The sequence below is a fragment of the Crinia signifera genome, chromosome 4 (assembly GCF_055691185.1).
Source record: "Crinia signifera chromosome 4, ASM5569118v1, whole genome shotgun sequence".
Classification (NCBI taxonomy): domain Eukaryota; kingdom Metazoa; phylum Chordata; class Amphibia; order Anura; family Myobatrachidae; genus Crinia; species Crinia signifera.
The window spans coordinates 15,130,008-15,143,207 of record NC_139220.1 but is presented as its reverse complement, the minus strand read 5'-3'; the positions used below and the strand labels follow the sequence as shown (position 1 = coordinate 15,143,207).

At 47.9% G+C, this 13,200-nt stretch overlaps 1 protein-coding gene across 1 annotated transcript; it reads left to right on the top strand.

Annotated features, from left to right (window-relative positions):
• The first annotated feature begins 3,116 nt into the window (after positions 1-3,116).
• On the top strand, positions 3,117-5,228 carry LOC146073759 (E3 ubiquitin/ISG15 ligase TRIM25-like). Its single transcript, XM_083181186.1, has one exon. The coding sequence runs from the start codon at positions 3,190-3,192 to the stop codon at positions 4,864-4,866; it is 1,677 nt and encodes a 558-aa protein (XP_083037312.1). The 5' UTR covers positions 3,117-3,189; the 3' UTR covers positions 4,867-5,228.
• The last annotated feature ends 7,972 nt before the right edge of the window (positions 5,229-13,200 follow it).

Sequence of the window (13,200 nt, the reverse complement as noted above, 5' to 3'; positions counted from 1 at the left end):
TGACAGCTCCCCCTACCCCTGTGTACAGAATGTGACCTCACTGGTATCTGAGTGACAGCTCCCCCTCCCCCTGTGTGCAGAATGTAACCACTGATATCTGAGTGACAGCTCCCCCTCCCCCTGTGTACAGAATGTGACCTCACTGGTATCTGAGTGACAGCTCCCCCTCCCCCTGTGTGCAGAATGTGACCTCCCTGGTATCTGAGTGACAGTTCCCCCTCCCCCTGTGTGCAGGATGTAACCTCACTGATATCTGAGTGACACCTCCCCCTCCTCTGTGTGCAGGATGTGACCTCACTGGTATCTGAGTGACTGCTCCCCCTCCCCCTGTGTGCAGAATGTAACCACTGATATCTGAGTGACAGCTCCCCCTCCCCCTGTGTGCAGAATGTGACCACTGATATCTGAGTGACAGCTCCCCCTCCCCCTGTGTGCAGAATGTGACCTCACTGGTATCTGAGTGACAGCTCCCCCTCCCCCTGTGTACAGAATGTGACCTCACTGGTATCTGAGTGACAGCTCCCCCTCCCCCTGTGTGCAGGATGTGACCTCACTGGTATCTGAGTGACAGCTCCCCCTCCCCCTGTGTGCAGAATGTGACCTCACTGGTATCTGAGTGACAGCTCCCCCTCCCCCTGTGTACAGAATGTGACCTCACTGGTATCTGAGTGACAGCTCCCCCTCCCCCTGTGTGCAGGATGTGACCTCACTGGTATCTGAGTGACAGCTCCCCCTCCCCATGTGTACAGAATGTGACCTCACTGATATCTGAGTGACAGCTCCCCCTCCCCCTGTGTGCAGAATGTGACCTCACTGATATCTGAGTGACAGCTCCCCCTCCCCCTGTGTGCAGGATGTGACCACTGACATCTGAGTGACAGCTCCCCCTCCCCCTGTGTGCAGAATGTATCCACTGATATCTGAGTGACTGCTCCCCCTCCCCCTGTGTGCGGAATGTGACCTCACTGGTATCTGAGTGACAGCTCCCCCTCCCCCTGTGTACAGAATGTGACCTCACTGGTATCTGAGTGACAGCTCCCCCTCCCCCTGTGTGCAGAATTTTGACCTCACTGGTATCTGAGTGACAGCTCCCCCTCCCCCTGTGTGCAGGATGTGACCTCACTGGTATCTGAGTGACAGCTCCCCCTCCCCCTGTGTACAGAATGTGACCTCACTGGTATCTGAGTGACAGCTCCCCCTCCCCCTGTGTGCAGAATTTTGACCTCACTGGTATCTGAGTGACAGCTCCCCCTCCCCCTGTGTGCAGGATGTGACCTCACTGGTATCTGAGTGACAGCTCCCCCTCCCCCTGTGTGCAGAATGTGACCTCACTGGTATCTGAGTGACAGCTCCCCCTCCCCCTGTGTACAGAATGTGACCTCACTGGTATCTGAGTGACAGCTCCCCCTCCCCCTGTGTGCAGGATGTGACCTCACTGGTATCTGAGTGACAGCTCCCCCTCCCCCTGTGTGCAGGATGTGACCTCACTGGTATCTGAGTGACAGCTCCCCCTCCCCCTGTGTGCAGAATGTGACCCCACTGGTATCTGAGTGACAGCTCCCCCTCCCCCTGTGTGCAGAATGTGACCTCACTGGTATCTGAGTGACAGCTCCCCCTCCCCCTGTGTACAGAATGTGACCTCCCTGGTATCTGAGTGAAAGCTCCCTAGGAATGGCCATCGACCATCGATGATTCGAAATCATCGATGGTTCATGGCCGATGTCGAATACTTTTGCCATTGATGGGGGAGAACCAGATGGTTTCCCTCCATCGATGGAACAGCAAAACAATGTTTTTTTTTTGTTTTTTTTTTCAAAGTGCCGGGACACGGAGCGTAGCTCCGCCCCCCTGACACCCATGAAGCCCCGCCCCCGTGTTTTGATTGGCCCACAGGCCAGTCAATCATACACAATGGATGACCATCGATATATAAAAATATCGATGGTCATCCATTGCATAGTTTAGCACTATCGATGGTCTTTTGCAGAATTGCCATCGATGGCAATCATCGATGGCAATGGCAACGATGGCCATCCCTACAGCTCCATCCGGTTTTTGCATTGTTTTTGTAGACCACTCCATCCGGTGAGAGGCTGATGTTTTACACCATTGTTTTTATGTATATGTGTCAAATAAACAAAGCGGTTTAACACTATACCAGCTTTTAAACTTTCTTGCATGTACATTTGATTGCAATTGGACATCCTTGATGACGATTCGGTGACGTTACCGCCCCTGCACGAGCGCTATTGTCTGCCTATCTTAGCAGACCACTCCAAAGGGTACGAGTTTGAACGTCTCAGAACATCATATATTTTGTTGAAATAGTTTATGTGTATCTAAACAATATCACGCTATTGTGTGTCCCCCCCTCTGTTTTTATTTTTCGGTTAATTACCTTGAATGAGGGGAGAAACTGTGGGGATCACTACAATCAGCGCCCAGGATTAAGTTGGTATTCTCTTTTTCTACTATATCCCTACAACTCCCCCTCCCCCTGTGTGCAGAATGTGACACCACTGGTTTCTGAGTGACAGCTCCCCCTCCCCCTGTGTGCAGAATGTGACCTCACTGGTATCTGAGTGACAGCCCCTCCCCCTGTGTGCAGGATGTGACCTCACTGGTATCTGAGTGACAGCTCCCCCTCCCCCCTGTGTGCAGAATGTGACCTCACTGGTATCTGAGTGACAGCTCCCCCTCCCCCTGTGTGCAGGATGTGACCTCACTGGTATCTGAGTGACAGCCCCCCCTCCCCCTGTGTGCAGGATGTGACCTCACTGGTATCTGAGTGACAGCTCCCCCACCCCCTGTGTGCAGAATGTGACACCACTGGTTTCTGAGTGACAGCTCCCCCTCCCCCTGTGTGCAGAATGTGCCCTCACTGGTATCTGAGTGACAGCTCCCCCTCCCCCTGTGTGCAGAATGTAACCACTGATATCTGAGTGACAGCTCCCCCTCCCCCTCTGTGCAGAATGTGACCTCACTGGTATCTGAGTGACAGCTCCCCTCACCTGTATGCAGGATGTGACCTCACTGGTATCTGAGTGACAGCTCCCCCTCCCCCTCTGTGCAGAATGTGACCTCACTGGTATCTGAGTGACAGCTCCCCCTCCCCCTGTGTGCAGAATGTGACCTCACTGGTATCTGAGTGTCAGAGACTCACTTTCATTTCTCCCTCCTGCTGCAGCAATGGCGTCTGCTGATCTGAGACCGGAGCTGGACTGTTCCATCTGCCTGAGCATTTATACAGATCCTGTAACCCTGAGATGTGGCCACAACTTCTGCCGGGTCTGTATTGATCGTGTGCTGGATACTCAGGAGGGGGCTGGAGTTTATAGCTGTCCTGAGTGCAGAGCAACATTCAAGAAACGTCCTGCACTGATACGGAACATTCCTCTGTGTAACATAGTGGGGAGGTTCCTGTCTGCTCGGCCAGATCAGGAGGAAACTGGGATCTGCTGCACTTACTGTGTGGACTGTCCTGTACCTGCTGCTAAGTCCTGTCTGCTGTGTGAGGCTTCTCTGTGTGATAAACACCTGAGAGTACACAGCAAGTCAGCAGAACACGTCTTATGTGACCCCACCACTGCCCTGGGGAACAGGAAATGCTCCGTCCATAAGAAGGTCCTGGAGTATTACTGCACTGAGGATGCTGCCTGTATCTGTGTGTCCTGCAGTTTGGCTGGAGAACATCAGGGACACAGGGTGGAGATGTTGGGTGAGGCCTCTGAGAAGAAGAAGGAGAAGCTGAGGAATGTTCTGCAGAAACTGACCACAATGAGAGCGGAGACTGAGAAAAGAGTCCAGAGACTGCAGGAGCGCAGGAGAGAGGATCAGGGAAAAGCAGCGGGTGTAACAGAGACAGTCACTGCCCTGTTTAGAGACATCAGGAGACAGCTGGAAGACCTGGAGAAGAGAGTCCTGAGTGAGATCTCCAGGCAGGAACAGCGCGTTTCACTCTCAGTCTCTGATCTGATCCAGCAGCTGGAAATAAAGAAGGACGAGCTGTCCGGGAAGATGCGTCACATTGAGGAGCTGTGTAACATGTCTGACCCAGTGATTGTCTTACAGGAACCGGACACAGGGGACTTGTGTGACACTGAGGACACAGAGAGACATGATAACCAGGTCCGTGGTGCAGGAGGTCTGGATGTGGGTTTCATCTCCCGGACATTACACACATTATCTGATATAATAACAGGGATAAATACAGGGATCTATGTGCAGGAAGCTACAGACCTATTACTGGATGTAACCACAGCTGGTAATACAGAGTCTGATATAATAACAGGGATAAATACAGGGATCTATGTGCCGGAACCTACAGACATATTACTGGATGTAGCCACAGCTGGTGATTATATACAGATATCAGGTGACAGGAAATCTGCATCCAGGTCACATATAGACCAGAATCGCCCAGTAACACCAGAGAGATTTCAGCTTTATCATCAGGTAATAAGCACCAGGGGATTCTCCTCAGGGCGACATTACTGGGAGGTGGATGTCAGTAAGTCAGTGATATGGAGGGTGGGGATGTGTTATTCCAGTATAGACAGGAGAGGAAACCAGTCAGACATTGGATATAATAACAAGTCCTGGTGTCTGTGTAGGGCGTGGAATCGGTACTCAGTGATACATGATAGTACAGAGATCCAGTTACCTGACAATATCCCCTGTGACAGAGTGAGGATATACCTGGATTATGGGGCAGGACAGATCTCCTTTTATTCTCTGTGTGACCCCATCAGACACTTACACACCTACACTGCCGCCCTCACTGAGCCCCTCCATGCTGCATTATGGGTAGGGGACGGGTGTATAACTATATGTGGGGAAGTCAGAAGCTGGGAGAAATTGCCATAAGATTCGGCCCAGAGACACTTTTCACAACAAATGGAGCCTCAATGCCTCTTCTCCAGACACATTATGGAGGGAGGGGGGGTCAATTCAATTAGGCATGAGGGGTGCGGATTAGCTGTCACCACAGTGTTACAATGCCGACAACAGCAGCCCCATCCGCCCCCTTCTCACAGCTTCTATCTGAGTCTCCGATTGTTTCATGTTTGCGAAGTGTTGGACTGCAGGAAATCTTTTCCTCCTTTCTCCTTCTGTTAATTTTCTTTAAACCCCTTTTCTCTTTTCTCCTGATTTTATTCTTTTCTGTCCCCTTCACCCTCTGTACACTACACATGTAATAAACAATTTGAGTAATATCTTTACCAATATTGGTTATGTTATTTATTTTTACTTTACCACGTGATTTATGTAATGCTGATATTTCTTTATCCTTGTCTATACCTGCTATGATTGCTCTTTTTAACATAATTTTCAACCTCACAGGGGCCTTATTCTAATCTGTGCGGCCGGAGCCGCATACGTTGCTCCGGCCGCACAAACCAAACCCCGCCTACAAGACGGATCGCCACGGCCGTCCGTACGCGGACGGCTGGCGATCCGCATGAAAATGGTGGGGCGTACGCCTCCACCATGGTGGGAGCTGCCCCTGCATTCGATGGTCGACGACCATCGAAGGCAGGGCCGCACGCTCCCCCCGCTCACGCAAGCTTAGACCACACGGACAATCGTCCGTGTGAAAGCTTGTATTTGGGCGGAGAGCTGACATCCGGCGATGTCAGCTTTCCGCCCCCATCACTGGCGTCATAGCCTCATTACCATGCATACGCCCCGCGTTTGCATGGGAACGCCCATGAAACGCGGGGCGTTTACATAGGTAAATGAGGCTATCAAGCCCCTCACGCCCCTATACGCCCCCTTTGCGGCGTATAATTTTTGTGTGCGGCGAATTCGCCTGCACATGCGCAGAGTGACCTCTGCGCATGTGCAGAGTGAAAACATCGGCGGTACGGCCGCACGCGGGCCGTACCGCACAGATTAGAATAAGGGCCAGGGACTGACTCCTTTTGAAAACCCTGTACCTGTGGGTGCCAAATTATACATCCCGTCAATGGGATTGCATATTGTGTTTGATTGTACTATACAGTGTGCACTGCAAAATTCTTCTTTCACTATGCAGTGTGCACTGCAAAATTCTCCAATTACCATTATCTGCCTTTTTGCAGATGACACAAAGGTATGCAACAGGGTAGACACACCAGGAGGGGTAAATCAAATGATTGAGGATCTAGGTAGATTAGAGAAATGGTCAAGAGAATGGCAACTACAGTTTAATGCCAAAAAAATGCAAAATCATGCACTTGGGTCTCAGAAATCCAAAGACTCAATATAGTATAAATGGTACTATAATGGAAACTACAGAGGAAGAGAGGGATCTAGGTGTCACTATTTCAGGGGACTGTGAGCCAGATGTACTAAGCTTAGAAAGTGATAAAATGAAAAGTGATAAACCACCAGCCAATCATCTCTTAACTGTCATACTCCATGCTGTGTTTGAAAAATAACAGGTAGGAGCTGATTGGTTGGTGGTTTTTCACTCTCCATTTTATCACTTTTCAAGGCTTAGTACATCTCGCCCTTAAAGGCAGGTAGGCAATGTAACAAAGCAATGAAGAAGGCAAGTCAGATGCTTGGTTGCATAGGGAGAGGTATCAGCAGTAGAAAGAAAGAAGTAATAATGCCACTGTATAGGTCATTGGTACGACCTCATCTAGAGTTTTGTGTTCAGTTCTGGAGGCCATATCTCCAGAAGGATATAAATACATTAGAGACTGTACAAAGAAGAGCAACTAAAATGGTGCATGACCTACATCACAAAACCTACCAGGAAAGACTAAAAGATCTTAATATGTATACTTTAGAGCAGAGAAGGGAAAGGGGGGACATGATAGAAACTTTCAAATATATCAAGGGTTTTAACAAGGTACAGGTGGGAGACATTAGTCACAGGAAGAGGAGCAGCAGAACACGAGGACATGCACTGAAACTAGAGGGAGGAAGGTACAGGTGGGAGACATTCCTCACAGGAAGAGGAGCAGCAGAACACGAGGACATGCGCTGAAACTAGAGGGAGGAAGATTCAGGGGAAATGTGAGGAAGAATTTTTTCACAGAAAGAGTAGTAGATAAGTGGAATAGCTTATCATCGGAGGTGGTAGAGGCGAATACAGTAGTACAATTTAAACATGCTTGGGATAAGCATATTGATATCCTTACAAAAAAATAAGGATCAAATATGGTTTGAGGTAACATGTTTAAAAAAAGGGGCAGACTAGATGGGCCAAGTGGTTCTTATCTGCCGTCAAATTCTATGTTGCTATGTTTCTATGTTTACATGTATGTTTGTTACATGCTCATTGCCAGGGGGAGTTACATGCTTATTGCCAATGGGGGTGTTACATGCTCGTTGCCAAAGACGAGTTATATATGCCTGATTTAGACCTGAATGCAGGGCACATTTTGTTAACAGATTGATGGAAATATACTCTATATAGCACTGGAAGCTCCACTCTGTTTTTATGTAGTCTTGTATCTAATCCATCAATCAAGACTCTGCTATCCCTGGAATTCAATTGTTGCAAATTGAAAAGTGTGAAACAGTAAAAAGAAACAGAAAAAAGTAGCGCAGGGTAATGACGGATAAGTGACCAATAAGGCTAACAACAAGGTACAGTGTGAAAACCGTTTTCACAAACAAGTCAAAGTATAAAATACACAGTATAATAATATTAATATTAAAGATTATAGGATTCACCTTGATTTTTAAGGTGTCGGGGGAAAAACAGTTTTGGCGACAATGAACTAATCCTGTTGGGATAAAAGGTGCCCATACACGTGGCGATCCCGGCGATGCGATATGTGCTATTAGATGTGCGCACCCGCGGCATCTCATCGCACAGTACAAAAAGTATGTGCTGCACATACTTTTTGTACTGTCCATTTATCGCATCGCATCACATTGCATGCACATGGCATGCACAACACATGCAATGAAATGTGATGCAATGCTATTTTAGCCCAAAACGGATGCCGGAATTGGCACGTGTATGGGCACCATATCCTAACAGTGCTTAATAAGCAAGGGCGGGGGGGGGGGGGGGGGGTTGTTCCTCGGGACCCTAGGCTGGTAATAATGTTACCTGACGTATGCTAAGTCCTGAGCACAGACGGCGGGTGGTGTTGGTCCGATGCTCGCACTCACATATGTGGTGGAGAGGGCACAGGTGCGGCGGTTGTCCTGCTCGCAGCCACAGGGAAAGCCGCCAATTCCATGACTGATGTTTGAAGGCGTAGTGAGGTGCACTGGTTTAATGAGTACTACACCTGAAACGTCCCTCCCACCATACCAGTATAAATTACTGCGATAACAGACAGAAGCCACTCTTGAAAAGGTCACGGAAATCGTGGCGAAACGCGTTAAGGGCTCCTGACTTTATCCTTACCTGCTAAAGGGTCTGAAGCGATTTACAATCTTCACCCTCTGACCCTGAGCACACGGAACAGAGCACGGACTCCCAGCAATGAGCACCATGTGCCGCTACAGAGATAACTGGACATTGCTTCCCTCTGTGGCCGACTGCTTAGCCTCATGCTATCAGCTGATAGCACATCACAGCGGCTAGTAGAGATGGCTAGTGACTCGCTGTCTCGACTCATTAAGCTGAACGCATGATTCGAGTCACTCACTGTTGCATGAGTCGAGACAGCAGCGGCAGCATTATAGCACAGCAGGCTCAGCCCCTCCTCTCTGAGTCGTCAGGCTCAGCAGGAGGAAGGAGAGTGCAGTAACAGCTGAGTCCAAGTCAAGTCTGTTCTGTGAGCCCTGCACTGTCTCCCTGTGCCTGCAATTCCATATGAGTCGTGACTCGTGAGCCAAGTTACTGACTCAACACACTTCACTGAGCTGAGCCGTGTGTCTAAACTTATTTCAATGCATCGCTTTGCCCATGACTAGCGGCTAGAACCTGCCAAGCTGCCACTATACCCATTCTGACATGAAGCCCTGCTCACCCCTCCTCTACACCCGCCTTCAAACATCAGGCGCGGGATTGGTGGCTTTCACGGTGACTGCGAGCAGGATGACCGCCGCACCTGTGCCTTCTCCACCATGTATGTGACTGCGAGCCTCGGACCAACACCACCCACCGTCTGTGCTCAGGACTTAGCATACATCAGGTAACTTTACTACCAGCCTGGGGACCCGAGAACGCCCGGGAACCCCCCTTGCTTATTAAGCACTGTGAGGAATTTATAGAAATAACTGCGAGGATAAATATATCAACACTAGTAAGCCCGCTCGAAGAAAATGCTTCGAAAGCTAGATGTAGTTTCACTTTCTGCCAACAGATGGCAGTGTTTCTGTAACACACGAACACTAGACATATATATAGATGACTATACCTTGATTTGCTTGTTGGCAAGGGGGAGCTATATGCTTTTTGCCAGCTGAGTTATATGCTCATTGTCAGGGGAGAGCTATATGCTTGTTGCCAGGGGGAGTTGTATACTCATTGCCAGGGGGGAGTTATCTGCTCATTGCCAGGGGAGTTATCTGCTCATTGCAGGGGGGAGTTATATGCTTGTTGCCAGGAGGAGTGATATTCTCGTTGCCAGTGGGAGTGATATGCTTGTTGCCAGGGGGGAGTTATATGCTTGTTGCCAGGGTTAGTTAAATGCTTTTTGCCAGGGGGACTTACATGCTCATTGCCATGGGGGGGGGGGGGTTTACACGCCCATTGTCTAAGGGGTTCCATTCACTGCACATCAGTGCACCCGGAATCCACACTTTTGTAGAGTGCTGGACACACTGCGCTCCTCTGACAGACACTGACCTCTAGTGTCTGTATCCTCCAAGGCGCCGATTGCTTTAGGAGGGGCCGCCGCTCCCCGGTGCCAGCGTCTTCTGCCTGTTCCCCGTCACAGTGGAGGAGAGGGTGCTGCCGGCACGCCCTCTCTCCTCCCTAGAGGCTGCCACCCTCCCTGCCTCTGGCTGTTACTATACCATGTACATGGCAAAGTGCCCCTGTGTTTATAGAGGGTACACTGTAGAACGCTGCTGTTACGTAATAGTATACACTGCGGTTATTGTTTAGACCGTAATATTGTTTCTAAGGAACACGCGACATGATACATGGCTGCTCATACTGCATGTTAAGGCGGATTACCCCCAACGCTTACTATGTGATTATAGATTGAGGAGGGTTAGCCAGGTAATTATCCTGTATTATAATTCTGGTGTGAGGATACGTCTATATTAGGGACATCCTCTGACCTTACAATTGTAAATATGTATATACTGTATATGTAAATGTTATTAGAAACATGTAAAATGTATTTATCAATTTTAATACTATTGGACTTCCTCTTCAAACATTGGAGACTGTATATGTATTCCTTTGGAAGAGACAGATAAGTGCTGATTTCTTAAGAAAAAGGAAAAGCATATATCTAAAAGAACACCCCTCAAAGCGGGGGAAGTAGACTAGCCCAGACAGTCTGCTCTATGGCAGAATCTGATGGACTGCACCATTCTCCCTGCACTGGAGGGAGGAGTTTTGTTCCGGTGAACAGCTGAGCAATAGTTAATAAAGTTTACAGGCTCGCGGTCAGCTCGAGACCCTTTTGGGTACTTGTTTCCTAGCACGGCGCCCATCTCGTTGATTGTATGCCTGAAGGTTAAGGCACTTAAGGCATACAATCAACGCGATGGACCCGATTTTCTGTCAATCACCAGCTAATTTGCCGGTGAAAGAGAAAATCGCGTTGATCACGTCCATCGCGGCCCCAAATAAGGGGCCGCAATGCGACCGACGCAATCAACGCGATTTTCCCATAGGGAACAATGTTAAACTATTTTTAAAGTGAAAATCGGGTTGATCACGTCGGTCGCGGGCCATTATAATGGCCCGCGATGCGAACAAAGCGATCAACCCGATTTTACATAGGTGACAATGTTAAATGGGCCAATATGGCCCATTTCACATTGAATATGGTTAAAAATTATGTTTAACGCCACCCCACTATTGACGCTGTGGAAGTCTAGGTGCACACACGCCATTTTAGGATAGTATGGCCGCCATTTTGGTTCGCAGAGTTGCGCAAATAAAGTTTCCATACCCGAGTATGTGTGACAAAGTGGACCAGAAGAGTAGCCATACTATCACACATAAATTCATAATAATATACTGACACTAAATGAAATATAGTTAAAGGTTTAGAACGCCACACATAGCTTAGTTAGCCCTGCATACATCTGACTATATCATGTTTAGTACCGTTCCGTTCATTGTGCGAAGTATTCCGGTCATTGCGAATATTTCGCAATATACACGGCTCAATAGTTATGGACATAATCCATATTCCAGGGACAGTTTCTGTTGAAAGTATGTAACAAAGGAATCTAGATGAAACCGGTTCTTATCACTGCTGACGCCGAAACCATCAAACAAAGGAATCTTAAAGTTCACTCCCCTGGACCTAGCCAAACCAGGTGTATCATCTTACCCCCCAATCACAGCTGACCTGACATACGACCTCCGACCAATGAGAACGGCCTTTGACCTCCCCTTTCTGACCCTATAAGATAGGCGACCCAGAGCAGCCACGGTCTCTTCGGCACATCTACCCTTCCCTGACTTTCTACCGGACTATAGTTCAGCCCTGAACGATAGTGAGCTCTGACCGGACTGCGCTTCGCATATTTAATGAGTCGGGTAACGGTTGCATTAACGGTATTTATTCTTATTGTATTGTTGGCTGATTGTGTCTTGTATCTGTAATTCTTTCCCCTTAGCAGAGCCTGTTTAGTATTCATTGTTAGCATATTGTATCACTTGTTAAACCTGTATTTTCTATTCCTGTAACCCCCTTTTGTCCATTAGGGACTTAAATACAACCTTTTTATGGAGTTCTTATATCCTTACTTCTATACTGTGGTTTCTGTCTGTTATTCGCATTTAGCGATAAAGGTATATTACGGACACTGTCCATAAAGGTATATTCGCAGATTAGAGACAAATTACTGCGAAGGAATCTCTTATTAAGGTATTGGTTCTTGGTGTACAATATAAAATAAAAGGTACGCTACGCTGTGCTACGTTTTGTTCGCACGTAGTTAGGTATAAAGGGTACGCAGGTTGCGGACATACTACGTAACCTGCGCTTTTCACTTATTGTCTCTTTGGTCATATTTAATCGCCATTAACAATTGGGGGCATCGTCCGGCCGCTCCACGTTCCAGAACTCAGTACCAGGCGTGCGACCCGACCTATACCAGCAAAAGGGTGGAAGTATTATCCATTGCTGGATAGGCCGGGTCCGCGGCGGTGCGGGGTTTGGGAAGTGCTAGCGTTGAACCCGGAGCACAATAAGTGAAAACCACGTGTTTAAAGCATATATTAAGTATTTAGTAAACTGTACTTCTGCCTGCCACAAGTAGTTTAACGGGGTATAGTGTCTTGAGTTGCTTGTTCATTACAGTATATGTACCACGTGCGATAAGGTTCGCACACGTGGAGTCTGTGTTTATTATAGTACATAGAGGATCCCCTCTGTGCAAAACTATAACTTTTATTGTTAGTTACTGCAAAACCAGGGACTCCGCCACGTGGCGACAAGTCCTGGGCCTTTTGCAGTAACGTAAAGCGTCTATTGTGTATTACGCAAGGTGCGCGCGCACGTGCCCACATCGGGAAAGTTTCGCATCTTTGTACGTGATTTACGGATTAAGTGCGGGATTTATTTCGCATCTTGATACGTAACTTTCGGACGGAGTTAAGGGATTTATTCCACATTTAGGCGCAATTACTGCGTATAGTGAAACCCGAGCGCAACCTTGCAAATACACTATAGAACACGTGGGTGGCCGATTCATCGGCGGCCTGTGAACAACGCACGTACACACGTGGCTGTTCATTGGTACTGCACATGCAGCACACATAGGAACTCAAAGGTGAACAGTATTAAACCACTAGCTTTATTTAAACAGTATAGTAATATACTGCGAATAAGGCGGTGATTAATAAAAGAAAATAAGTTTTTTCTTTTTGTTAATTTTTTTTTAAAACAAGCAACTCAAGCATTATTTTAATAGATTCCTATAGCGTATTATAAGGGATTTATACCTGCATAAGTATCTAGTGAAAAGCTACCGGCCTGGGAAGATTTTTCTGTACAGAAATATTTCAAAAATAAGCATAAGACCAAGGTGTAACTAGCGCCCAGTGTGAAAAATAACTGAGGCGAACGGGTGTGTGACGGCACGACTCAAGCGCAGTGTAGTCCA

Bases quoted from the DNA above. Each gene is read 5' to 3' on its own strand.
- LOC146073759 (XM_083181186.1), top strand. From the start codon at position 3,190: ATGGCGTCTGCTGATCTGAGACCGGAGCTGGACTGTTCCATCTGCCTG.